This window comes from Hemicordylus capensis, chromosome 2, assembly GCF_027244095.1.
Source record: "Hemicordylus capensis ecotype Gifberg chromosome 2, rHemCap1.1.pri, whole genome shotgun sequence".
Lineage (NCBI taxonomy): Eukaryota > Metazoa > Chordata > Lepidosauria > Squamata > Cordylidae > Hemicordylus > Hemicordylus capensis.
The window spans coordinates 149,817,866-149,842,308 of NC_069658.1; the positions used below are offsets into that span (position 1 = coordinate 149,817,866).

Below are 24,443 nucleotides of genomic sequence, written 5' to 3' on the forward strand. Positions count from 1 at the left end.
ACTGAAACAATCCTGTGTCCCTCGATGCTGTTGGATTAAGCACTCCCATCATCACCAGCCACAATCATCTCTGAGGATGATGAGACTTGTAGTCCAACAACATCTGTGGATGCAAGGCGAGGAACCCCTGAGTTAGACCATCAATCCATTTAGGATCCATTTATGGTCTTCTCTGGCCAGCAGCCAAGGCCTTCCCCTGGAACCCTTACATGTGACTGATCTCATTCACCAAGGCATGCATAGATGCTCATGTTGCTTAAGTTTAGTATCCACATGCAACGCAGCAAACAGGGGGTGAATACTGTCTGCACTGCTCAACTGCCCATGTTTCGCTGCACTGTTGGAGGGTTTGTAAGTTCTGCAATGCAGTCCTGCAGAGCAAATACTCAGTGGGCTGCAGATGTATTATTGACTTGCCTAGTCATAACTGATTGCAGTGTCATGATAACATGCATGTTCTTCCTCTTGCCTAAGGAAGGTTTTAAAAAGGCAGGGCACAGGTAGCTGGTTTGAGGAAATTCTAGCTGCTGGTGAATCATGCATTCCTTTCTTAACCCAGGGAGAAGGGGAGACAACCTTGGGGCTCACTCCTACCTAGTACCATGTGGAGAAAGAGACACGTGTACAAGCAGGGGCCAAAGAGCCAACTCCAAGTAAATCATTTTTCAACAGACGTGCAGGAATGACAACTGCTTTTGGAGGACCCCAGCAGCAACAAGCATGAGGAAATTCCCAGGGAAAGAAAAGACCAGTTCCAGCTCCATACTAGCATTTCCTAATGTCTCCAAGGCAAGTGTGCTTGCTCTGCTCAGTAAAAACAAGACCATGTTTGACAGGATTAAAAGTAATCAGGACTGGGGTCAATGGCTGCATTCATGGAAAGATGCTTCATAATAATAATACATCCTTTCCATGAAGCCAGGCTTGCTAAAATGGTGGCAGTCTGGAATTTGTAACCCAGAAGACCACCAAGAAATCCAAAACACCAGGCACTTTGGGAAACTGTGGCCCCAATCCAGCAGTAACTGCAGGCAACTAATTTTACATAACCAATCCTGCCAGATGCAGACACACATCCTCATTTGCTACACACACACACACACACACACACTTACTTCAATAGAGCAATCCAGGCAATCAGCAGGAATCCTCCAGGGGATGTGCATCTGCATCAGCAACACACAGAGATCTCTCCCGTTGAACAAGTGTGTCTTATCTTTCTGCCTTTTATTCACTCTCTCTTCCCCACACACACACCCAAACATTAGGATTTTCAACTTCAAGCTTATATATATATATATATATTTAAAAAATGAGGTAAGACATCCTGCCAAGGAAAGACCCACCAGAACCTCCTCCCCACATCTCCCACGGGTTCTGTTCCAGCTGCGGTCTCAGCCATTATTGCTCTTTCTTCGGGTGGATTGCGATCGGCTGTTGCATGGGCAGAATATTTTATTGCAGTCAGTTGCAGCCAATGGGACTGCAAGATTCTGTCCTGCGTTCTCTCCTGGTGCACCCCGCAGTGGCTGCCTCCTCTAGCAAGTGGGAGAAGTGGTAATGGGGCTATGCAGGTAAGGGAGGCTGCCAGGAGTGGTGTGCACTGCCACCGAGACTGGGAAACTGAAGACAAACTGTGATGTCGGGGTGGAGGAGCTCTTCCCCCTTTCCCTCAGGCTCCCCGAGGGGCTGGCAGCCTCCGCAGCACACGACGTCGCCAGGACCTGGGACTCAAACTGGAGCAGTTGTCCCATGAAGCTGAAGTTGGGCGAGATGATGCTCCGGCGTTGCTTGACAAACTCAAAGGCCTCTTCGAGCTTCACTCGCTTCTTCATGATCAAGTAGGCCAAGCAGATGGTAGCTGACCGTGAGATGCCAGCCTGGCAGTGCACCAGGACCCGGCCATGGTACGCCTTCACAGAGTCTGGGGGAGAGAAGAGCAGAAGCCGCGCATGACAAGCCAGATCAAACTCCAAGCAAAATCCTACTATGGCCACAGCTACGCAGGCGGACATGCCATGATTCCGCAAGCAGGCAGAAAAGCTGCAGAATGCCGTCTTGGCCACAGAACTAGTTTTCCTGAGCATGCCAGGAGTTTGTTCAAACAGCCAGGGTTTTTTTGTTCTTATGGCTGCAAGGACGTCTAGAAATGTATGGGAAACAGCGAGTGCCATCTCCAAAGCCAGAGGCATGGCTGAATAGGATTGTTAGTGGTTAGGGGGTGAAGCTGCAGCTCCCCAAGCAGAAACAGAATAAATGGCAGAGAAGATATTTGCATAATTTATTCAAGTCTCATAATTCAACTTAAAGTTGCCCATTTTTTTAAAAAAAGTGATTACACAACTGATTATAACTAGAAATGCATTCACTGGAGCAGAGGCTCTCTTACTCATGGGTAATCTCTCTCTCCTTGATTTTTCATTGCACTTGGTGCCTCCTAGCTAATGACAGCACCAAGAAGTACTTTTAAGTGGCATCTGGGATACTCAAATTTCCATCAGTGACTGACCTATGATGGCTCATTCACATATATCCTATCATTCAGAAGTCACATACCATTAACAAGTCATCCCTTCACTTGGTGTTAAAGAGGCACTGAGTGAAATAAACAGCATTGTTGCAACCAGATCATAATTTTCTTTTCAATGGGCCATATTTCAGAAGCTGTGCTCATAACACAATGCGAATAACTCCCCTAGTCAGAAAAACCAGACTTTTCCACAAAGTTGGAAAATCAGTTTATTCAGAGTCCAATTAGAACCTTATATTGCGCCTTATGACATTACTGGGAGCATGACAGGATCAACTCTATTTCCCTCCCAATTACCAGGTTTACTGTTGAACAGTGGTCCCTCTAATTTTTTTTTCCATCTCCGTGCAGAATGAGTTTTGTTCTGGGCGGCAGTATCAAGGCACTGTGTGCACACATACATTCAGAATGGAGCCTTCCTAATTCAACCTGAGCGGGAGCTAAAATTAATTGAGCAGACATCAGAAAACTTGTGTGTGTGTGAATGCCTTAAAGGGAACAGTACTGTTGAAGCAAAGATCCTCTCCTCCCTCCCCTTTTTGAGTACCCTGGCCAATGTAGTTCTTTGCACTGAAAACTACATTTCCCAGTGCTCCTGCCACACAACTACAGCAGCCTATGATACACCAGAGAGAGTCTCTTTCCTTCATTCCATCCCTGACAGATACGCAAGAAAGCATTGGGGCTGGGGGGAGGAATCAGGTGTGAAAGACTACAAGTTCTTCAGCTCAGATTAAAATCCAAACTGGAGAAGAACTTGTGGGTCCATAATCCTTGCTCCGCATTCAGAGTGAGAATTACAAGCCTCCTCAATTCATATTTCCAATACAAAATGTTGTCTACATCACTAATAAGTAGGGAACATATCATGGACACCGTTTGTCCATATTTTTTAGAAGGAGGTAGAACTGAGTGTCCAAATCCATTTCTATCAGTCAGGTCTTTGCTTTTTTAAAAAACAGAATAAGAACACAAGAACAGCCCTGCTGGACCAGGCCCAAGGCCTGCCTAGTCCAGCAACCTGGTTCACACAGTGGCCCACCAGATGCCTCCAAGAAGCCCACAGGCAGGGGGTGCGGGCTTGCTCTCTTTCCTGCTGTTGCTCTCCTGCAACTGGCATTTAGAGGCATCATATCTCTGAGGCTGGAGGTGGCCTATAGCCCGCAGACTAGTAGCCATTGACAGACCTGTCCTCCATGACTTTGTTGAAGCCCCTTTTAAAGACATCCAAGCTAGTGGCCACCACTACATCCTGTGGCAGAGAATTCCATCAGTTAGTTATGTGCTGGGTGGGAAAAGTACTTCCTTTTGTCAGTCCTGAATTTCTATCTAAAAAGAGGAATGTCTGGAGACCGCAAAGATAAATAGCACATCTGCATTTTAACAAAACCAACCTAAGACAGATAAACTGCTTTGTAACAACAACAACAACAACAACACAGTGTCCTTTTACCTGCCATACCTACTCTGAAAACAGAAATGACTTGGTAGGATAAGAAGGGCATCTAATGGTCATTAGGCAGCATGGGCCAGTTTTCCAACTCTGTATTTACGATGATAAATAATTCAAACTATGCAATTAGACACCCACACACAAATACACTGTGGCCGTTAACGAGCCCTTTAAGGTTCTGCTCTGTTTGAGAAATTATAGGCAGTCTGTTCTTTGCGGCATCAGTTTGGAAGGTGGTAGCTCTAGGCCCGAAGTGGGATGGAGGCACAAAGCAGAACTGTTAGCAAAGCTGAATGAGGGAGCCAAGCTTAAGAGAAAGATGGATGGGTTAAGGAACGGAGGCCTCTGGCATCACACAGGGGAGCAGAAACAAGTTGCAGGCAACATTGGCCAAGTACCTGGGCATCAGCAGTTGGGGGAACCTTTGGGCGTTCAGCAAATGCAAGCACCCAATAACTGGATCCCAGCATCTGGATAAGAAAGCCACAATGAGTGGCCCACAGGGAAAGCTTGGCCTTGGCAGCTCTGAGACAGGCCAAGATGCAGTGCTCCTGGTTCCTAAGATGCCCCTCCCCTGTCTCCCCCCCCCACCCCAGTCATACTGTTAACACAATCTGACCCAGCAACTTTGCACAACAAAGATATCATCATCATGACCTTAGACTGAGCCTATAAAGCTTGGGGGCCAGCCAAATGCAACCCACCAGGCAGGTATTATGACCTGCCAGAAGCTTGGCACACTCTCTCCTCTCTACCCAGCCCCCCCCCCCAATTATTTATTTGTTGCATTTATATGCTGCCCTATATAAAATCTCAGGGCGGTTCACAATCTAATCAAACCAAAACCTAAACATCATGTAAACAGATTAAAATTATTACCATAAATAAAACTTTAACACATCATTAACTAAAAGCCTAAGGAAACAGGTGCATTTTCAAATGCCGTTTAAGAACAACCAGCGATGGGGAGATTCTGATTTCATCTGGGAGTGTGTTCCAGAACCTCGGGACAACCCTAGAGAAGGCCCAGTTCAGGGTTGTCCCCAAATGAGCCAGTGGCAACTGCACCCAGACCTCGCCCAACGATCTCAATAGGCAGCGGGGTTGATGAAGAAGGCAGCGGTCACTTCAGTACCCTGGGCCCAAGCTGTTAGGGGTAGTCAGAAAAGACCGGTGGTTTATTGAGCCTCTGGTGTGTCACCATATGGAGCTTGGTGGACCGCATTCACTTTGGACTATCAAAAGCTGAGAAGTTTGCCTTAGATTTTTAGTCGCTGGAGACTTGAATCTTTTCTCCAGAATGCAGAACTGGGCCCAAAAACACTGAAATGGAAGCCTGTGTCTGTTTCTTTCCCACCCCTTCATTTTCAGATTTTTATCTCCCTGCCAACAGCCCCGAAAGGTAACATACCTATATATTCAATTGCTTCCATGAACCAGGAGCTGATATCTGTTTTGTGGTTATCTTCCACAGGTATGCATTTATACTGAAAGTGTCCTTCAAAGTGGTTTGGGCAATCCGATGAAACGTTTAACAAGGCTGTGATCCCCAGCGCGTCCAGCATGTCTCTCCTTGCCGCATGATGCGCACTGCCGAGGAAGAGGAAAGGAAGGATTTCCACTGGGCCACCCTGTCCCGGAGAGGGGGGAGTGAAAAGGAGAAAAAGAAAGAAAAATCACTATGGCATGGCGACGAAGACAAGAGTCCTTGAATGCAGAGATGCCTACTACAACCTGCAGAACAGCTACTGCAGCCACCATTTTCTGGCTTCTTCCTCTGGGAAGACTGGGTGGAGGGTGTAATCCAGTAAGAAGTTACCTGGCCATTTTCAGACTACCCAGTGTCAGGCCCTAGGAGATCAGCTTGTCTCCCTCACTTTTTCAGAGACGGGTTTTTTTTTAATGTTTTTTTTAAAAGACTTTATAATTCCACTGAGCCTTCGGGAATTGCTGGCAGCAGCTGCTCCTGCTCATTTGCTCTTTGTTATTCTTATGTACTGTTCTCTCTCTGTGTAAAGCTTTCACTTTATGCTCAAGCAGAAAAAGTGTGCATGGAAAAGTAAATGGATATTGTAAGCATTATGCTGAGGGTGAATGAGCACCTCTGGAACGTGCACATTCAGGCTGCTTATATAGGGAGGATTGGGAATACTTGGCACTCAAAAGGAAATCCAGAAATTCAAGGAGAAGGCTCCTCTAAACCTCAGTGCTCAGCCCAGCAGTGTGGCCCATGCGGCAACATGGTTCCAGCCAGTGTCCCCTCTAACAGGGATTCCCTGATGTGGTTGACCAATTCCCAGCATCCCCAGCTGCAACAGCCTTTGCTTGGGGATTATGGAGTTGTAGTCAACAACATCTGGGAATCCCTGTTCGAGGGAACACTAATTCCAGCCTTGGCCATGCACAGCCCCTTGAACCATTGAACCGGTCCATGGCCAGGTCCGGTTCGAACTCAGACAGGCCACCTTCTCTCCCCCCCCTCCCCCCGGCTTTTTTGAGGCTGGCTCGGTTTGAGCAGACTGGTTCTGCACACAAACCAAAAATGCAGGTGCTGTTGATAATCATGAGAGATTATCAATCCCACTTGTATCTGAGGAATGTAGGATCCCTGTTTTTCTCCTGAAACCTCTCGAGTGTGGATATGCTAATGATTAAATCAAGCATTTGTTACACTCTGTAGGCTTAACATGACCAAGCAAAACTGGATGTTAGATGTTGCTGTGAAATAAATTTAGGAATGCAACTGCTTGCCGAGTCTTAGTGAACACACAAAGTAACCACCGTATTTTGGAAACATGGCTCTGGGCTTGTTTGGACAATTATTTGTCTACCCAATCCACCATACACCATAAGTACATAAACACAATAAGTACATACATGTACCATGAGTGCATACATCCTTTTCAGCCTCCTGGCTTGCTGGGAACCTCACCTAATGGGAGGTAGGGTGCCGTTTCCTCTAAACTACCCCCACACACACTACAAGAGAACAACACTCTTATGGACATGGGGTACAAATACCTTCAGGTGGAGAGAAGTCTGTTTTATTTCCCTCCATTCCTCTTCATTGACAATCTTGTGCTCTCTATAAACCCTGGCTCTTTGGAACCTTGCCCTTACCAGCTCTTGGTATTTCTTTCTAAGTTCCCATGAAATTTGAAGGCCACAACTTTCCAAGATGACATATTTCCTCTTGAATTACAACATGCCATATCTCCCACCCGGCCACTATGTAATGGCTCATTGAGCAAAAGCCTTCATACCAAGATAGTTTCTCAGTCTCCATTCTTTGGCCAAGACAGACATCCATTAAGGGAGATCTATGCACGGAAGCGGGCCCTGCCTATTTCCTTTGCTGGACTGAGAGCGATAAGCAGATCTGATGCAAATACATGTTTGCATCACAATACATATCTGGACATCGTCGGGATATAAATGTAATAATAATAATAATAATTATTATTATTATTATTATTGTTGTTGTTGTTAGAAATTGCAGAAATCAATCAATCAGTTAATTGCAGAAATCACCATCAGCCAATTAAAAAAAGCAGCTTTATTATTATTATTATTATTATTATTATTATTATTTCTTGTTTACACAGTCAGACAAGTGTTATTGACTGGTTTGTTTTAGCCAGACATCGAGTCCTTCCCAAGGACCTGGGATGGCTGGATTTTATTGCCAATTGTTATAGATATTGTGGCAGAATATAGGCTGTTCCCAGTAAAGCTGCTTTTTGTAATTGGCTGGTGGTGATTTCTGCGGCCCCTATGGTGTTGAGGTGCTCTTCAAGGTCATTTGGGACTGCACCCAGGGCGCCAATTACCACTGGGATTATTTTGGTCTTCTTCTGCCACAGCCTTTCAATTTCCATTTGTAGATCTTTGTATTTGGAGATTTTTTTTCTATTTCTTTTTCTTCTATTCTGCTATCCCCTGGTATTGCTATGTCGATTATTTTGACTTGTTTTTCTTTCTTCTCGACTACAGTTATATCTGGTGTATTGTGTGGCAGATGTTTGTCTGTTTGTAGTCGGAAGTCCCATAATATTTTTACATCTTCCTTTTCTTCAACTTTTTCATTTTTATGGTCCCACCAATGTTTGGCTACAGGTAGCTTGCATTTTTTGCAGATGTTCCAGTATATCATCCCTGCTACCTTGTCATGCCTTTGTTTGTAGTCAGTCTGTGCGATCTTTTTACAACAGCTGATTAGGTGGTCCACGGTTTCATCTGCTTCTTTACAAAGGCGGCACTTGCTGTTTGGGGTGGATTTTTCGACTTTGGCTCTTATTGCATTTGTTCTTAGTGCCTGTTCTTGTGCAGCCAGTATTAAACCCTCTGTTTCTTTCTTCAAGTTGCCATTCTTAATCCATTGCCAGGTCTTGCTGATGTCTGATTTTCCACTTATATTGTGCAAATATTGACCATGCAGTGGCTTATTTTTCCATTTTTCTGCTCGGTTCTTGGCTTGTTCTTTCTTGTAGGCCTGCTTTCTTTCATTGGTGTTGAATAGTTTCTCGTTCTTGACCATTTGAAGTGCATCTTCTTCACTGTCCTTGATATATTCTTCAAGGCCTCTTTTCTCCTCCTCTACTGTTTGATGGACTTGCAGCATTCCTCTTCCACCTGAGCTGCGAGGGAGGTATAGCTTATCTACATCACTGTGGGGGTGCAGAGCATGATTGATGGTCATGATTTTCCTGGTCTCACGATCTGGCGTCTCTAGCTCTGCCTGGGTCCAGTCTATTATTCCTGCAGTGTATCTGATAACAGGTATAGCCCAGGTGTTTATGGCTTGTATGGTGTTCCCGCCATTGAGTTTGGACTTGAGGATTTTTCTAACTCTCCTGATGTATTCACTTCCCATTTTTCTTTTAACTTCAGTTTGTGCAATGTTATTAGCCTGGAGAATGCCCAAGTATTTGTAATGTTCTTTCTCTTCCAGGTTCTTGATCTTGCTTCCACTGGGCAGTTCTATTTCTTCTGTTTTTGTTATTTTCCCTCTGTTCATTATTAATGCAGCACACTTGTCTAGTCCAAACTCCATTGCTATATCACTACTGAATAAATAATAACAACAACAACAACAACAACAACAACAACTATTATTATTATCATCATTATTATCATCATTATTTCTTGTTTACACAGTCAGACAGGTGTTATTGACTGGTTTGTTTTATCCAGACATCAAGTCCTTCCCAAGGACCTGGGATGGCTGAATTTTGTTATCAATTTTGTCGCTGTTATTATAGATATCGTCACAGAATATATGCTGTTCCCAGTAAAGCTTCTTTTTGTAATTGGCTGATGGTGATTTCTGTGGCCCCTATGGTGTTGAGGTGCTCTTCAAGGTCTTTTGGAACTGCACCCAGGGCGCCAATTACCACTGGGATTATTTTGGTCTTTTTCTGCCACAGCCTTTCAATTTCAATTTGTAGATCTTTGTATTTGGTGATTTTTTCTATTTCTTTTTCTTCTATTCTGCTATCCCCTGGTATTGCTATGTCGATTATTTTTAGGGGTGTGCACGGAAACGCCAACTGCGGACCAGCACTGGGGTGGGGTACAGCTTTAAGAGCGGCGGGAGGGTTTACTTACTCCTCCCGCCGCTTTCCCGCTCTGGCGCCGTAATTCTAGAAGTAATTGGGACAGCAGGATACCTCCCTGCCGCCCCTTCCCCGCTGTTGCTGGAAAAAACTCCCAGGAGTCCTTTGCGCGTGCACGTCACAGAGACATCGTGCGCGTGCTTCACGTCTCTGTGACGTGCGCACGTGCAAAGGACTCGTGGGAGTTTTTTCCAGCAACAGCAGGGAAGGGGCAGCAGGGAGGTATCCTGCTGCCCCAATTACTTCTAGAATTACGGCGCCAGAGCAGGAAAGCGGCAGGAGGGGTAAGTAAACCCTCCCGCCGCTCTTAAAGCTACCCCCCCACCTGAACCCCCCAGGTCCGGAGGCTTTTTCAATGGCCTCCAGACCAGTCCGGGCCCATCCCTAATTATTTTAACTTGGCTTTCTTTCTTCTCGACTACAGTTATATCTGGTGTACTGTGTGGCAGATGTTTGTCTGTTTGTAGTCGGAAGTCCCATAATATTTTTGCATCTTCATTTTCTACCACTTTTTCAATTTTATGGTCCCACCAATTTTTGCTACAGGTAGCTTGTATTTTTGGCAGATGTTCCAGTGTATCATCCCTGCTACCTTGTCATGCCTTTGTTTGTAGTCAGTCTGTGCGATCTTCTTACAACAGCTGATCAGGTGGTCCACTGTTTCATCTGCTTCTTTACAAAGGCAGCACTTGCTCTTTTTTGTTGATTTCTCTGCTTTCGCTCTTATTGAATTTTTTCTTAGTGCCTGTTCTTGTGCAGCCAATATTAGACCCTCTGTTTCTTTCTTCAAGTTGCCATTATTAAGCCATTGCCAGGTCTTGGTGATGTTTGATTTTCCACTTATATTGTGCAAATATTGACCATGCAGTGGCTTATTTTTCCATTTTTCTGCTCGGTTCTTGACTTGTTCTTTCTTGTAGGCCTGCTTTGTTTCATTGGTGTTGAATAGTTTCTCGTTCTTGACCATTTTAATTGCATCTTCTTCACTGTCCTTGATATATTCTTCAAGGCCTCTTTTCTCCTCTACTGTTTGATGGACTACTGTCCAGCTACCCTTACTGGGGGATGAAGATGATGATGATTAACATACTGCCATCCTTTGCTTCTAAATTGGATCAGGCTGTTTTCCATTCCCAAAACATGCCAATAGAGAATACAATTTGTCCAGGATTGAAAGAAATCTCTATAGGTTTCTTCGCAAAGGAAAACAGGTTGCTTCAATTCCTATAGGTAGCACTCTAAGCCACTAGACAACATTGCCATTGCCAAACCATCAAAGCGTTTAGCTTTCAACAGCAGCTTGGGTTTAAACAGGGAGAAGCACAGGAAAGCCAACCTGGTCATGCTGTGGGGTTCCACAGGAGCTGCAGCCATGCTCAAGATGCTCCACGGTGGCCAGTGGAGATGCAGGAGTCGGAGACTTGGTCCTTGAGCAGAATTCTGGGTATTCGGAATGGAACCTCTCATAGCCACCTGGAAGTCAGAGACACACAGCAGCATGTTACATATCTTGAAGGTGCTGCTGGTCTTACTATTATTATTTATTAGTTCCCATCCTGCTGTTCTACAGGAGTATCCGACCAGCTTAAAACGTTACAGTAACAGGGAAGAGGAAAGGATTTCCATCCAATATGTCAGACTACATTTGCCCATATGAATCTGCCAATGCCCTTCATTTGGCAGCTCACGCCCTGCTCTCAGCTATACTGCTGACTGAGATTCAGCTGGTGGGGACTCAAGACAGGGCCTTTTCAGTTGTGGCCCCTCAGCAAATAAAATAAAGTTTTATTTGCCATCCTTCTGGTGTGTTTTGAAATCTGTAACATTTTAAACTTTTAAGGTTGGTTTTAATTGGGTCCTGTTTTTTGGCTAACTGAAGATTTACATGGTTTGATCACCTTATTTTATTATTCTTGTAAGCTGCCCCAAGCAGCTTTTTAAAAAAACCACACACACACACACAAAAAAAGAGGAGGGAGGAGCAGCAACAAGATCCCAGTTAGTGACAGAACTCTGAAAAAGCCCACTAGAGCAGAGTTATCTTAGCTGCTTTTCTGAAAGCAGGCAGTGAAGCAGTTTGATCTACTTCTCCAAAGTGGCTGTTCCAGAACTGGAGTGCCACAATGGAACGAGTCCTCTTTCAGGGACACACCTGTCATACATCCAATACCAGCCCCCCCCAAACAGAACAGAGTTCTCAGGCAGGCTCATATAGGGACGGGGAGGCAATTCTTTAAAGATTTCAAGGACAAAACCAGCACCCTGAACAGAGTCTGAAAGCAAACTAGTAGCCCACAAAGCTAATAGGATCTGCATAAAATTAATCTGACCACACTGCTCTAGTCAAAACCTAATAGCCACATTCTGGACTAAATAAAGCTTCCAGGCTCTCTTCAAGGCTACCCCTTGTTGAGCACTTTATAATAATCTACCCTCAAGGAGACGAGAGCATGAGTGGGTGAAGCTAGGCAAGGTTTCTCTAGGAAAGGGCACGTGTGTAAGAGCAACAGTCTCCTAGCATCACCTTCTGGAGATAACCAACTAGGAAGAATGAGGGCCACCCCGCCCAAGAAGGGTATCTCCAAATCCCACCCCAGCTAGGTCCAGGAGATCACCATTACCAATGGTACCCCCTAAAATGCTTGGAGGTCCCGGCGAGTCAACAGGGTCACATTTCACCTGCCCATCTCCCAGCAGAGTCACCCATGAGGGCCACCAAGGCAGTTTCAGAACTGGGTCAAACATCAGATAATCCTTTTCATCCAAGAAAACCTCAATTGCCATCATCCAGTCTTCGTTTTATATTTCCACCCTTCCTCCTTTAACCAGGCCCATTTACCACTACCCCACCCATCTCGGTCTGTATTTTTGAAGTCAAAACCTGTTATGGGCAATCAGATGGGGCATGGCAATGGTTAGAAACACATCCATGTGGTATTAAACTGAAATACAGCCTCTGCAGCTTTGGAGAAAAATTGAAGTTTTGCCAATTTGTTCCAAAATCAAACTAAGAAAAATGCTTATGAAAACATAGGTTGCCGGTGGATGGTTCTGGCTTCAGCTGATCAAATGAGCCACTAGCTAGCTTGCTGAGGTGTTATGGAATGCTTATGAATATTCCAACTTAAGTCTTTTTTTTTTAAAAAAACACACACACTGTCACAAGGCAAAAGAACAAGATAAAGTTGTGGGCAGGAAAGATGACAGAGAAGGGAGACAGGAGCACAAGTGGTAGTCATCTGCCAAGAGAGAACAGCTGACACATAATGATGGTACAGGTTGAGTATCCCTAATCTGGACATTCAAGATCCAGAATGCTCCAAAATCCGAAAACCAGCACGGTGTGCGGCCGCAGCACTGACTCATTGCAGCTGAGCGCCTCGCAACAAAACAAACAAAACGCCTTAGCTCACTCGCTCACTTTGGTGCTAGAGACTTTAAACAAAACCTTTAAAAAAAACAGTGTACAGTAACCTTTTGTATTTCGATTTGGATCCCATGCCCAAGATATCTCATTACAGTATGTAAATATTCCAAAATCCGGAGCAGTCCGAAATCCGGAGCACTTCTGGTCCCAAGCAGTTCGGATCAGGGATACTCAACCCGTCTTACAAACAGAGAATGTATCTGCATCTTGTACTGTTTGTTTAGAACTCCAAGTCAGCGAAAACTCTGCCTTGCCCAGATCACTGGTGGGTGGGGGGAGAATGAGCGTCTGCCACACCATGCAGAACTGTGCCTGGGGGAAGAGAAGGACACCCACGTGGGAATGACGGCAGCTTGGAGGAGGAAAGTGGCAGGACAGCAGCAGCGCATACAGAGGAAGAGCCTAAGGGAGGCCTGTAGGAGGAATGGCTCCTAGCCAGAGATTTCTAAATAGTAACAGGATGACCCTTTTCAATCAGTCATAATACAGCAAAAGCAGCATTTTTAAGGAGGAGGAAGTTGTGGGTAGAATCCCCAAATGGCCACTAAATGTCCTGCGAGGACAATGTGCCTGACAAGCATGTGGAGAGTCCTGTGTGAACAGGTCAGTGTCAACTCCTGGTGCCCACAGAGCCTTGTGGTTGTCTTTGGTAGAATACAGGAGGGGTTTACCATTGCCTCCTCCCTTGCAGGATGAGATGATGCCTTTCAGCATCTTTCCTATATCACTACTGCCCAATATAGGTGTTTCCCATAGTCTGGGAAACGTACCTATAAGGAACAAAATCTTCCATCTCACGGCACCAAAAGATCACGAGAGTGATCTGGTTCTGTGTTTTCAATATCAGCCTGAAGCTTTCAGTGCCAGAGTGCTGAATACATGGACCTTTAGGACTCCAATACGACAACACTTTTTCATGGAAGGTTTACCATCACTATAAATAGAACTGTCGACACATTGCACATAAATCACCCCCACATCCCACAAAAATCAATGCATCAATCAATGTTAGTCCTGGAAAAATCAATCAACGTTAGTCCTGGAATCTTGTCTTAAAGGCAAAACCTGACCCTGAAACTTGTGAAATCGGGTGCTACCTGAGCATGTGCAGAGTATTTCCCCTCACTAACTGCAACTCCACATCCCTGTTTGAGCCAGGGCTTCTAGGGAGCAGAGGGTCAGACTTCTAGGGAGCCCTAAGCTCAGACACCTTATACATTAGATGTTGAATACTGAACTTTGCTCACTTGCTAACTAGGCACTGCAGTTCACACTTCTCTCTTGCCTTAAGAGAGAAATACTCTGCACATGCTCAGGTAGCACCCGATTTCACAAGTTTCAGGGTCAGGTTTTGCCTTTAAGACAAGATTCCAGGACTAACCCAGGGAAACCATGGCTCAGATATAACTTGAACACCTATTGCTCTCATCTTCTCCATGGGAAGTCTGATTGCCTTATCTTGCCTAAGCTCAGATGCAGGGAGGGGTGTAGCTATAATTGAGCAGATGGTTTCAAACAATCCCGCCGCCCCGCTCCTGAGGGGCCCCCAGCTCCACCCCTCCCTATTGGGGCCGCTGGGGAGAGGTCTTCTGGGGAGGGGAGTGAACCCCTTTCCCCTAGCTACGCCCCTGGATGCAGGTGAATACATATTTCTTCTACCAGGATTAGCGGTGTGTGAGGGTGTTTGGGGTTTTTTGTTTTTTTTTTACAGTAGTTTTAGGTCAATTGTGTTTTTAATGTATTTGTTCACAGGAGGTCTTCAAAGATTCTCAAAAGCAGCTTAGAGAATAAAAGTTGGTACTGAAGAACAGTACACCAATATTGTAAAAATAAATTCTCTATGCAAATTTGGGAATGTCTCATTGGTTTTTCAAGCTTTGAAAACCCCAAGATCCCATCTGAAGGCTGTCCTGGCCTCCCCTGGCCCCACATTCATTCACTTTCCACTATGCTTACAGAGAAAGAAAAAAAGACAGACCAGAACACGACAGGGAACTTCACCAGGAGCACCAACTCTCCTCCCTTCAGTTGTAATGCTTTAATGCTTCCTTGATATGGAAACCAACATACACCGTGACCCTTCAAGAACTATTAGAATTAGGCTGCCATGGTACAGAGGCTAAGTGACAGCCACGAAGTCCCTCACGTGGCCTCAACTCCGCAAGTGGCCACAGGCAAGCCGCTGTCTCCTAACAAATTAGAGAGGGAGACAAATACTGGCCTCTTTTAATTGGATTGTTGTAAGGAATGTCAAGAACATAGAACGCTGACGTCTACCGAGTCAAGCCACTGTTCCATCTAGCCCAGGCCTGCTCAACTTCGGCCCTCCTGAAGATGTTGGCCTACAACTCCCATAATCCTTGGCTATTGGCCACTGTGGCTGGGGATTATGGAAGCTGTAGTCAAAAAACAGCTTGGGGCCAGAGTTGAGCAGGCCTGATCTAGCCCTATCTTGTCCACACTGGCTGGCAGTGGCTCTCTAAAGTTTCCAACAGGGAGCCTTTCCAAGCCCAGCCTGGAGATGGAGGCAAACCATTATCATTGTTGCCGCCAGCAATCACCATGCCCTGGCCAAAATAAAACAGGCAAGATGCCATTCTCTTTTGGGCCAACTAAGCAACTACAGTCTGGAATCACATAAACCTTGCATACTGAACACCTTAAATGACCTAGAGATTTCTATATTAGGCGGTATAGATTTTTTTTTTAATTTTATATCCTGCTCTTCCTCCAAGGAGTCCAGAGCAGTGTACTACATACTTAGGTTTCTCCTCACAACAACCCTGTGAAGTAGGTTAGGCTGAGAGAGAAGTGACTGGCCCAGAGTCATCCAGCTAGTTTTATGGCTGAATGGAGATTTGAACTCGAGTCTCCCCGGTCCTAGTCCAGCACTCTAGCCACTACACCACGCTGGCTCCTGCAACTAAGTAAGTAAATAAAGCAGTCATTCTGCAGCAAGCCTACATGGCCTTCTATGAGAATAAAGGTAAAGTTGTGCCGTCGACTTCTGGTACCCACAGAGCCCTGTGGTTGTCTTTGGTAGGGGTTTACCATTGCCATCTCCCGTGCAGTATGAGATTATGCCTTTCAGCATCTTCCTATATTGCTGCTGCCCAATATAGGTGTTTCCCATAGTCTGGGAAACATACCAGGGGGAATTCGAACTGGCAACCTCTGGCTTGCTATTACTACTACTACAATACCGCTTGACAATCAAAGTTCTCAAAGGGTTCTCTATTCAAGTCATTTCCCCACTGCGGCATTAGGTGGCTTTTACTATGAAGTAACCTGGCTCAAATAACTGAATTTGCATTCACTGAATTAAGCTCATACTATCAGCACTTCTGCAACGTTCACAGTGTATAAAGGACTCTCTTAAACATTATGATTAAGGATGGAGCACACAGCTCCTGGATTCTGAATAGACAGGACTACAAGGCCACACACATGCTGGACACCCAAGAGGCTGCATTTGAAGGAGGGGGAAATGGATTATGGAACTGAAATATCTGACTTTACTATAAGGCATCAACATTATGCAAAAAGCTGGACTCAATCTGCCCTGTTTGAGAGCCTACACCAAAATCCTGGACACATTACTCCACTGATTTCAACTGTAATCCTAAGCATACTTTCAGTCCCCTCATGGAATCCTTGGACTTCTAAGTATCTAGGCACCAATTCAGTTAAAGTTATGTAATGAAATGCATGGAATAAGTTAGACAAGACTGACCTACATCCTACTATAAGCACTGAAATGAGTCATGATTAAAATGTTGCCAGATAAGGGCCTTTAAACTATAAATCAAGACTTTGCACCACTGGAGAAGTTATTTCTAGTTCCCAGATGCCAACACAAACCAGTTTAGTTATCACCCTTGCGCAGGACAGAAGAAATTCATCACCAAATACTTCTAACACACACTGAGCAAAATCCAGTCCAAGTTAGTCATGACTAAGTCCCACTGAAATTAATGGAACTTACATTAGTCATTAGTAACTTACATTAGTCATGAGTAATTTGCCCCATTGGTTTCAGTAGTGCTTAATCATGACTAACTAATCTGGATGTTGCCCACCGGTTCCTATTTTCCAGAGTATAATTGTTAGGAAATAAATCCCATCCAGGGGTTTCCAGGAACAGCATTAACAGGGAGCACTAAAAGTTGACAAGTCCTTTAAAAATAATTCTAAACAGCTCTAAGGAAAAGGTCAGTCGATAGATGATGCTCATATGTGTTGGCTCTACTTTAGAAGGGACATCCTCCTTCTCTTAAAAATAAGAACTGGGGACTGAGGTACCTGAAGGATCTCTTTTTCCCACCATATGTTAAATATCTTCTTCAGGGATCCTTCTCCAGGTGGCCTCACCTTAGGGTGGCAACCACAGAAATGGCCTTTTTAAAAAGTGTCTTGATGATTGTTCTACAATTAAATACAATTTAAAAGTAACAGCTACCCTGTGATGATTATTATACTTTTGAGATGGGATACAGAAGTGTCTAAAAGAATAAAATTAAAATAATCACCTTACTACAGCACTAAAATTAATGCTTCAGGGAATAGATTTCAAAGTGTACGTGGGGTGCATTTTCCTGCTCCTAACCTTAGGTGGCGCAGCAGGGAAATGTTGGACTAACAAGCAGAAGGTTGCCAGTTCGAATCCCCACTGGTATGTTTCCCAGACTATGGGAAACACCTATATCGGGCAGCAGCGATATAGGAAGATGCTGAAAGGCATCATCTCATACTGCATGGGAGGAGGCAATGGTAAGCCCCTCCTGTATTCTACCAAAACAAAACCACAGGGCTCTGTGGGCGTGAGGAGTCAACACCGACTCAACAGCACACTTTACAATTGGTTGGAGCCATTACAGCGGGGTGGCCAACCCAAAGTTCTCCAGCAGCTGTTGGACTATTGTTGGGAGATGATGGGAGTTGTAGTCCATCAACAGCTGGAGAGCCTTAGGTTGGCCTCCCCTGCTGTCAAGATAGCAGCAAGCATTTGCTGAAGCTAAACACATGGCCCTGGTGACGTTTAGATTCTCAAGACCCGTTTCATGTTCTGTTGGATCTGAGGTCATGCTCGGTTTGCACCCATTGAGGAAGGCAGGGACACAGACTGAAAGATGGATAATCTGAAGCAGGGGCGCATACTTCCTAATTAACTGCTAATGTTAACTACTCTGCAAAGTGTGGGGCTTTTCAAATTGCTGCCCATTAGCTATATCCAGAATGCAGCGGCTCACCTACTCATGGGTGCCAGAAAATATGACAGGGTAACACCTCTCCTGCAGTCACTGCACTGGTTGTCCATTCGCTTCCGAGTTCGATTTAAGGTCCTGGTTCTGACCTTGCGGGGATTGACACCTGTCTACCTACAGACCCACCTCTTCCACCCAGTTACATCCCATCCGGTTAGATCATCTCAGATGGCCCTCTTGTCAGTCCCTGATTTCAGAGAGGTTCAGGGCTCTAGGACCCGTGAAAGGGCCTTTTCGGTTGCTGCCCCACTGCTTTGGAACTCTCTTCCCCTTCAGATTCGTCTAGCCCCTTCCTTACTGATCTTCAAATCTCTATTGAAGACTTTTCTTTTTCGAGAGGCTTTTGCCCAGTAGTTTACTTCATTTGTTTTTGTTAGTTACTTTAGTTTTTTATTTAGAATGTAATTTTTAATGTTGTCTTGTTTGCATGTTTTTGTGCACCGCCCAGAGTCTTTGGAGTGGGCAGTATATTAAATGTTTCTAATAAATAAATAAATATCCCAGATCAGAGCTGTTACTTTGTTAAAAATACATATACCCTACTTTTTCACAACGGAGTTCTCAAAGTGGGTTGCACAGCAGAAGGGATGGAAAAAATGGTCCCTGTTCCAAAATGGCTCACAATCTTTTTAAAACAAAAAGGAAATGCCAGCAACATTCACTGGAGAGTCACTGGGCTAGGCTGAAGAGGGGCAGTCGCTCTCCCCACTGCTAAATCTAAGAGAATCACCACTTTGGAAGGTGCCTCTTTGCTCAGTTAGCATCTGTTCCATCATTCGTCATCTACTCGTGGCTATTTCATCAGCTTCCAGGAATGCCAGGCAAACGGGGCATGCAAGGCCCAGTTCCATACCGAGAAAGCTAGCAGGGGACCCCACAGAGCAGCCGTGTCTCCATTCATTTTAGCTGAGCTAAAAAGCCAAGTGGCAAACATGTCAACCTTAGGTGCTAGTTCCTAAATGTTGCTCTGGGATCACCAGTGGTCCCCAGTGCACATTCAGATAGGCCCAATGACTGTGTCAGTGTCAAGGATTGAAACTGGCACCTTCTGCACAGAAAAGCACATGCTTTTCCACTGGGCTATGGCCCCTTCCAATGCATTTCTTGTACATCTACCCCAGGCCTTGGCCATTTTTATTTAGATCTAGGAACCAGACACAACTGAAGCTGAACTTGATGAAATTACCAGAATTAGTGACTGTCATTGTGGAAGGAGAAGAAAAACAGGCTTCTCTTTATCCCCTTTCAAGTAACACATTCAGAACAGAAACAGAGCTGCCGGGGACAAATAATGTTTTAGTAACTATAACTCTGAATATGCTTGTCTAGGTGCCATGGCTCCCTGGATCATGGGATTTGTCAAGCCCTGATGTACACATCATGTGCTGAAGAGGAAGGCCCACTGGTCAGTTTCAAGTGTTCAAATGTCAAATTGAAAAGCAGCTTGCCTCTTTAGCACTGGAAACTGATTCAGCAGAAGCTTCAAAGAAATCCCAGGATATGTGCACCTATAGGTTTACTGTAGCCAGAGGACAAATTCAGAAACTTTCCAAGTGTCCTTAGATGATCAGAGAAGGAAGAAAACATGGAGCCCATTTAAACACACAACCAGCGCCAGAATAGTGATCCTCAAAACAACAAGATTTGAGAACCACTAGCTTAAGGAATTTGTGGATCACACATCATTCCAAAGTTTCCAGCCGGCGTCTCTCAAAACTGTGACCCCAAACAGCTCACAAGATAGAAAAGATGACAAGCACCATAGTTCAGGGCCCCCAGGTTAAATCTATACCACCTCCAGTTTAAGAGGGGGGGGGAGAGACTAGGAAAGACCTCTGCCTGAGACCTTGGAGAGGCATTTGCCTGTCAGAAGGAACAATCCTGAGCTCGATGGACAAATGGTCTGCCTCACTAGAGAAGGAAGGAGAGGCAATAGTAGGCCCTGGCAATTAGCGGCCAAACCTAGACACAGAGATTGTTCCGAGTCCACCCATCAGCTTCTCACTCATATGCACAAGCTAATGGGAACAAGCAGTTGATACACTCCAAGAGGAAGCTTCAGTTTCCATTCACATTGCAGCGGGGGGGGGGGTTAAAAAGCCCACTCATCACAACAACTCACTCCCACACAAACACAGCCCAGTTCAAGATATGGCCCCTGTTAAAGGAAAGTTGCCAAATGGGGTTATACAAGGCAGCTTCATAAGTGCATTATAAAAACATTGGGGGGGGAGGACCTACGCACACACCACACACACTAACAAAGCCAGAAAGCTCTATACACTGAAGCAACTGCCAGCAAAAGCGACATCCAGGAAAACTGTATTTCAGCCCTCCTTTGAAAAAGGGGAAGAAACCCCTGAAAAGAAATCCTCTTTCAGCCTGGAATGTTCCTCGTGGCCTGCAGAACACATTGCTACAGTCAGTTGGTGTCACAAGGTCGTTCTTTCCACGGAAATCAACACCAGTCCCCTTCCAGAGGGCTCTCCACCCCCACCCTGTATGGCCGGGCTATAAAAGGGGCACAGGGTTGCTCCTTTCTGCCTGTTCGAAGTCTTGAGTGGGGAGAAGAGTGATCCACAGAACAATAAGGCAGGGTCTCACCCCCCTTCCCTTCCACCACCCACCCACTGCTTTTGCAGCTCAAAAGGTCAGCAGCAGGACCCTCAAACCTCACCCCCCAGGGGGGGAAAACAGTTGACAGGTCAGATGGGCAGGAAACAACCCTCCCCCATACAATACAATCCACTGTTTCAAAAGGCCGAGAATGCCCATCAAAACCCTCCCCCATTCCCTGCCTAGGGCAGAAGTTAGGAGGGGTGTGTGTGAGGGCAGTTCTTTATTGGGGAGAAGAGAAAAGAAACATCTCTTGGCACCTTTTCTCCAACACAGCTGGACAGAACCCAACTCCTTCCACACATCCCCTCCCCAGCAACTATGGGAGGATGTCTAATAAAACAATCTAAGTTTGCATTCATCTCCAGTCCCCCTACTGCAAGAAGCTTCCAGCAACAACAGATGTCTAAAAAGCGCACTTTAAACTATAGCCATAAGACCAAGGAAGAGAAGTCTGACACCCTCCCCTGCCCCACGAAAGAAATATACACAGAGAAAATAAGGATTTGTAGTGGCTACTTTAAAAAAAAAAAATGATATAGGTGCCTGGAGTTGTGTACAACACATCATAAACATGGCCCCTGTCCAGAAAACTCCCTTCCTATGTGCCTAGAGAATTGCCCACACAGGGGAAGAATCTGCCTGTGAGTTACAAGGCAAGAAGCCGGGTGACAATAATTCACACAAAAATATGTAACCGTGTACAGGCATCTGCGCACTCGTACAGTATAATGTCTGAATAGGGTTACTGTCTCTAGGCAACTAGAAGTCGGGTCAGACCTGGAGCCAGGAGATCACCCTGTCGGAGGCGAGAGAAAAGCACATGCTCAGAGGCACTCTCGTTCTTCCGGCACTGAAGAAAGGGTCCAGGGCTAAGGCCGGCGGCAGCCATGCTCCCAACCGAGCGGAGCACACTTAGTTCCTCGAAGCCAGGGGGTTCGGGGGCGGGGAGTGGGGTTTAATTCTGACGGATCGCAGCGCCGGCGGGCCCTGGAAGCCAAAGAAGAGGGGGTTCCTTCCGGGGATGGAAACCCACAGCCCCCTTCCCAAGGAAGCCCGCCACATCCGGAGCGGCCCACTCTCACCTTTCAGCAGGCAGATGTCGGTGTGCTCCGTGTGCCTGCGCAGCGCCCGCACCACCAGCGACACGGTGCTGTCCTCCCGCAGCGACTCGGCCCGCAGGCTCCGCTCGTCGTACACCACCACAGCCGCGTACAGGCCGGAGCGAAGCCGCGAGCGCACCTCCTCCTCGGCCGGCAAGATCTGCTCCAGGCTGACGGAACCCTTCGCCCGGCGCCGGACGATGGTGTTGCAGCGCACGTTGAGCGCGCCGCGGATGTAGCCGGCGCTGTGGGCCAAGAAGGGCCTGCAGTCCAGGAGGAGGCACTTCCCGCCGGCGTGGCTGGCCAGAGTCGCGGAGACCGAGCCGCCCGGGCTGTAGCTGCTGCTGCTGCTGGCGTCGTCGCGGTGCATGAGGCGCTGGAGCACGCTGCAGTCCATCTCCCGCAGCTCCACCATGGCCGCCGGCGCCACGCAGGCTCCCTCCTGTCTTGCCCAGGGAGGGCCACGGCGGCCCTAGTGGTGCATCTCGCCTGGGCTTAAGCACAGCACCAGCTGTTCCAGCACAGTCATTAATAACACTGCCGCTGCCTACCGCCGCGGCTGGTGCTGCTTGCCCGCTCGCTCCCCGAGGTGCGTGCGTAGGCGGACCCCTTTTACTACCTCGCCCCACCCTCCGCCGCCGCCGCCGCCGCCGCCTCCTCCTCCTGTTCTCTGCTTTCTTTCTCTCTTTGCCTTATCGCTTCCTCTCCCCCCGCCACCTAACGGCGGGCCCCATTCTTGCCTTCTCTCTCTCTCAGTGAATGGAACGCGGCGAAGCCCGCCGACGTCACAATGGGAGAAATGTAAACACGACGCCCCGGCGCTTCTGTTCGCGTTCATTCATAAAGAAAAAAGAGCTTGCGCGCGTTCTATGCAGCAGCCGCCGCCGCCGCTGCTAACGTCGGCTGCCCCAGGCGTTGTGGGGGGAGGGGAGGGATTACCCACTACTGAGCTGGCCTCTTCCAGCTTCTCTCTGTCAGCCAGCAGGACCCGCTAAGGACGTTCCTGTGCCTGCCGCTTCAGTGTGTAACACTTCTCAACTGTGTTGCCTGTGTTGTTGTAATATTGTTTCTCTTATTCTTTGAACGTTAACGACCATGGCACATGCGACGCTTGGTGACCGAATGTACACTCCACAGCTAATCTTGGCTTCCTGATGAGTGCCCAACACGCGTTTGTCTCTTCACACATTACATTTTAAATGTACACTTAAGATATATATGTGGTGGTGTACATCTCAAAGCCTAATATGTGAAGAATGCCAAACTGCACATTACGGGGCCCCATACCCTTTTGAAACCGGAAACACCATTGCCAGCGAACAGTGGGGGAGGGAGAACTTCAACCTTTCTGTGCATTTTAAATGTTGTTGGAGGGAAAGCAAGGGGGGGGTCAATTTGGAGAGGGCAGAATGGCAGGCAAAGAAAGCAGCCCAGTAGCCAAAGTAGAAGCTGCTGCTTCCCATTTTTAAAAGGGTGCCAGGCAACCATTTCAAGCATAGATGAGCAAAGTTTGCGAGAAATTTGAGAACAAGTGGTGAAAGCTTGTTGTGTTACATTGCTCTGTTTCCAATAGCGAAACTAGGGTGGGGCAACCTAGGCTATTGGACACAACCTGGACTCTGGCATCAACAGTGTGTGTGTATATGTGTACACACACACACACATTTGTTACAATAACATTCAATTATGCAATCTTTTCCTTTTATGATGGAATGATTACACTTGTTTTCAGAATGGTAGCCAGATTATGGGGCTATTCTCATGATCAGCCAAAATCGGGCTAGCCCGCTTTTTTAGCCCTCCCCTTAGCCCGGGTTTGTGGAGCGAGTGCTCCGCAAACCCGGGCTTTCTGATCGTGAGTAGCTGTGGTATGGCTCCTCACCGCGGCTACTCATGAGGACACCCCCGGAGGGGAGGCAAAAAGCCGCCTCCCAGCTCCGGGAGTCTCCCCAGTATGCCCTGCACGCTCACTCAGAGCATACTGGAGCTTCCGGGGGCCGCATGGCCCCCAAGCTCCCTAGCCCCCACCAGCTCCGTCACGGAGCCAGCAATCGTGTGGGCGGCCAATCCGGCTGCCCAGGGCTCCCGCTGGGATCATGTGCGGGGAGAGCGGGCTAAGCTCAACTTCGCAAACCAGCTCTCACTGACTGTGAGACCCGGCTCATTGACTTGCTCAGAGTTTTTTTTTTTCTTTTTTAAGCCAGCTATTGGCTTGCTCAGAGAGGGTGAGGGAGGGTGGCAGCCTAGGCACAGTAGTGCCTTCTCATTGGCCCTCTGCCATCAGCCTAACACAGCAGACCACATTCAGCCACTGGATACTGCTTTTGTGGGGGGGTGAGGGGTGGAAATATTACACTGGACAGCAGCAGCTGCCAGCAGGAGCAGATTTTCTGAGCAGAAATTATTTAGGAGTTCAGTGGCAGTGTAATGTGTTG

The 24,443-nt window shown here is 46.6% G+C and overlaps 1 protein-coding gene across 1 annotated transcript; it reads right to left on the minus strand.

Annotated features, from left to right (window-relative positions):
• Positions 1 to 1,210: 1,210 nt before the first annotated feature.
• DUSP4 (dual specificity phosphatase 4) lies at positions 1,211 to 22,814 on the minus strand. The gene is made up of 4 exons (XM_053298702.1): positions 21,991 to 22,814; positions 10,935 to 11,071; positions 5,395 to 5,614; positions 1,211 to 1,924 (listed from the first exon to the last, which is right to left on the minus strand). The coding sequence occupies exons 1-4, from the start codon at positions 22,421 to 22,423 to the stop codon at positions 1,539 to 1,541; spliced, it is 1,176 nt and encodes a 391-aa protein (XP_053154677.1). The 5' UTR covers positions 22,424 to 22,814; the 3' UTR covers positions 1,211 to 1,538.
• Positions 22,815 to 24,443: the final 1,629 nt, after the last annotated feature.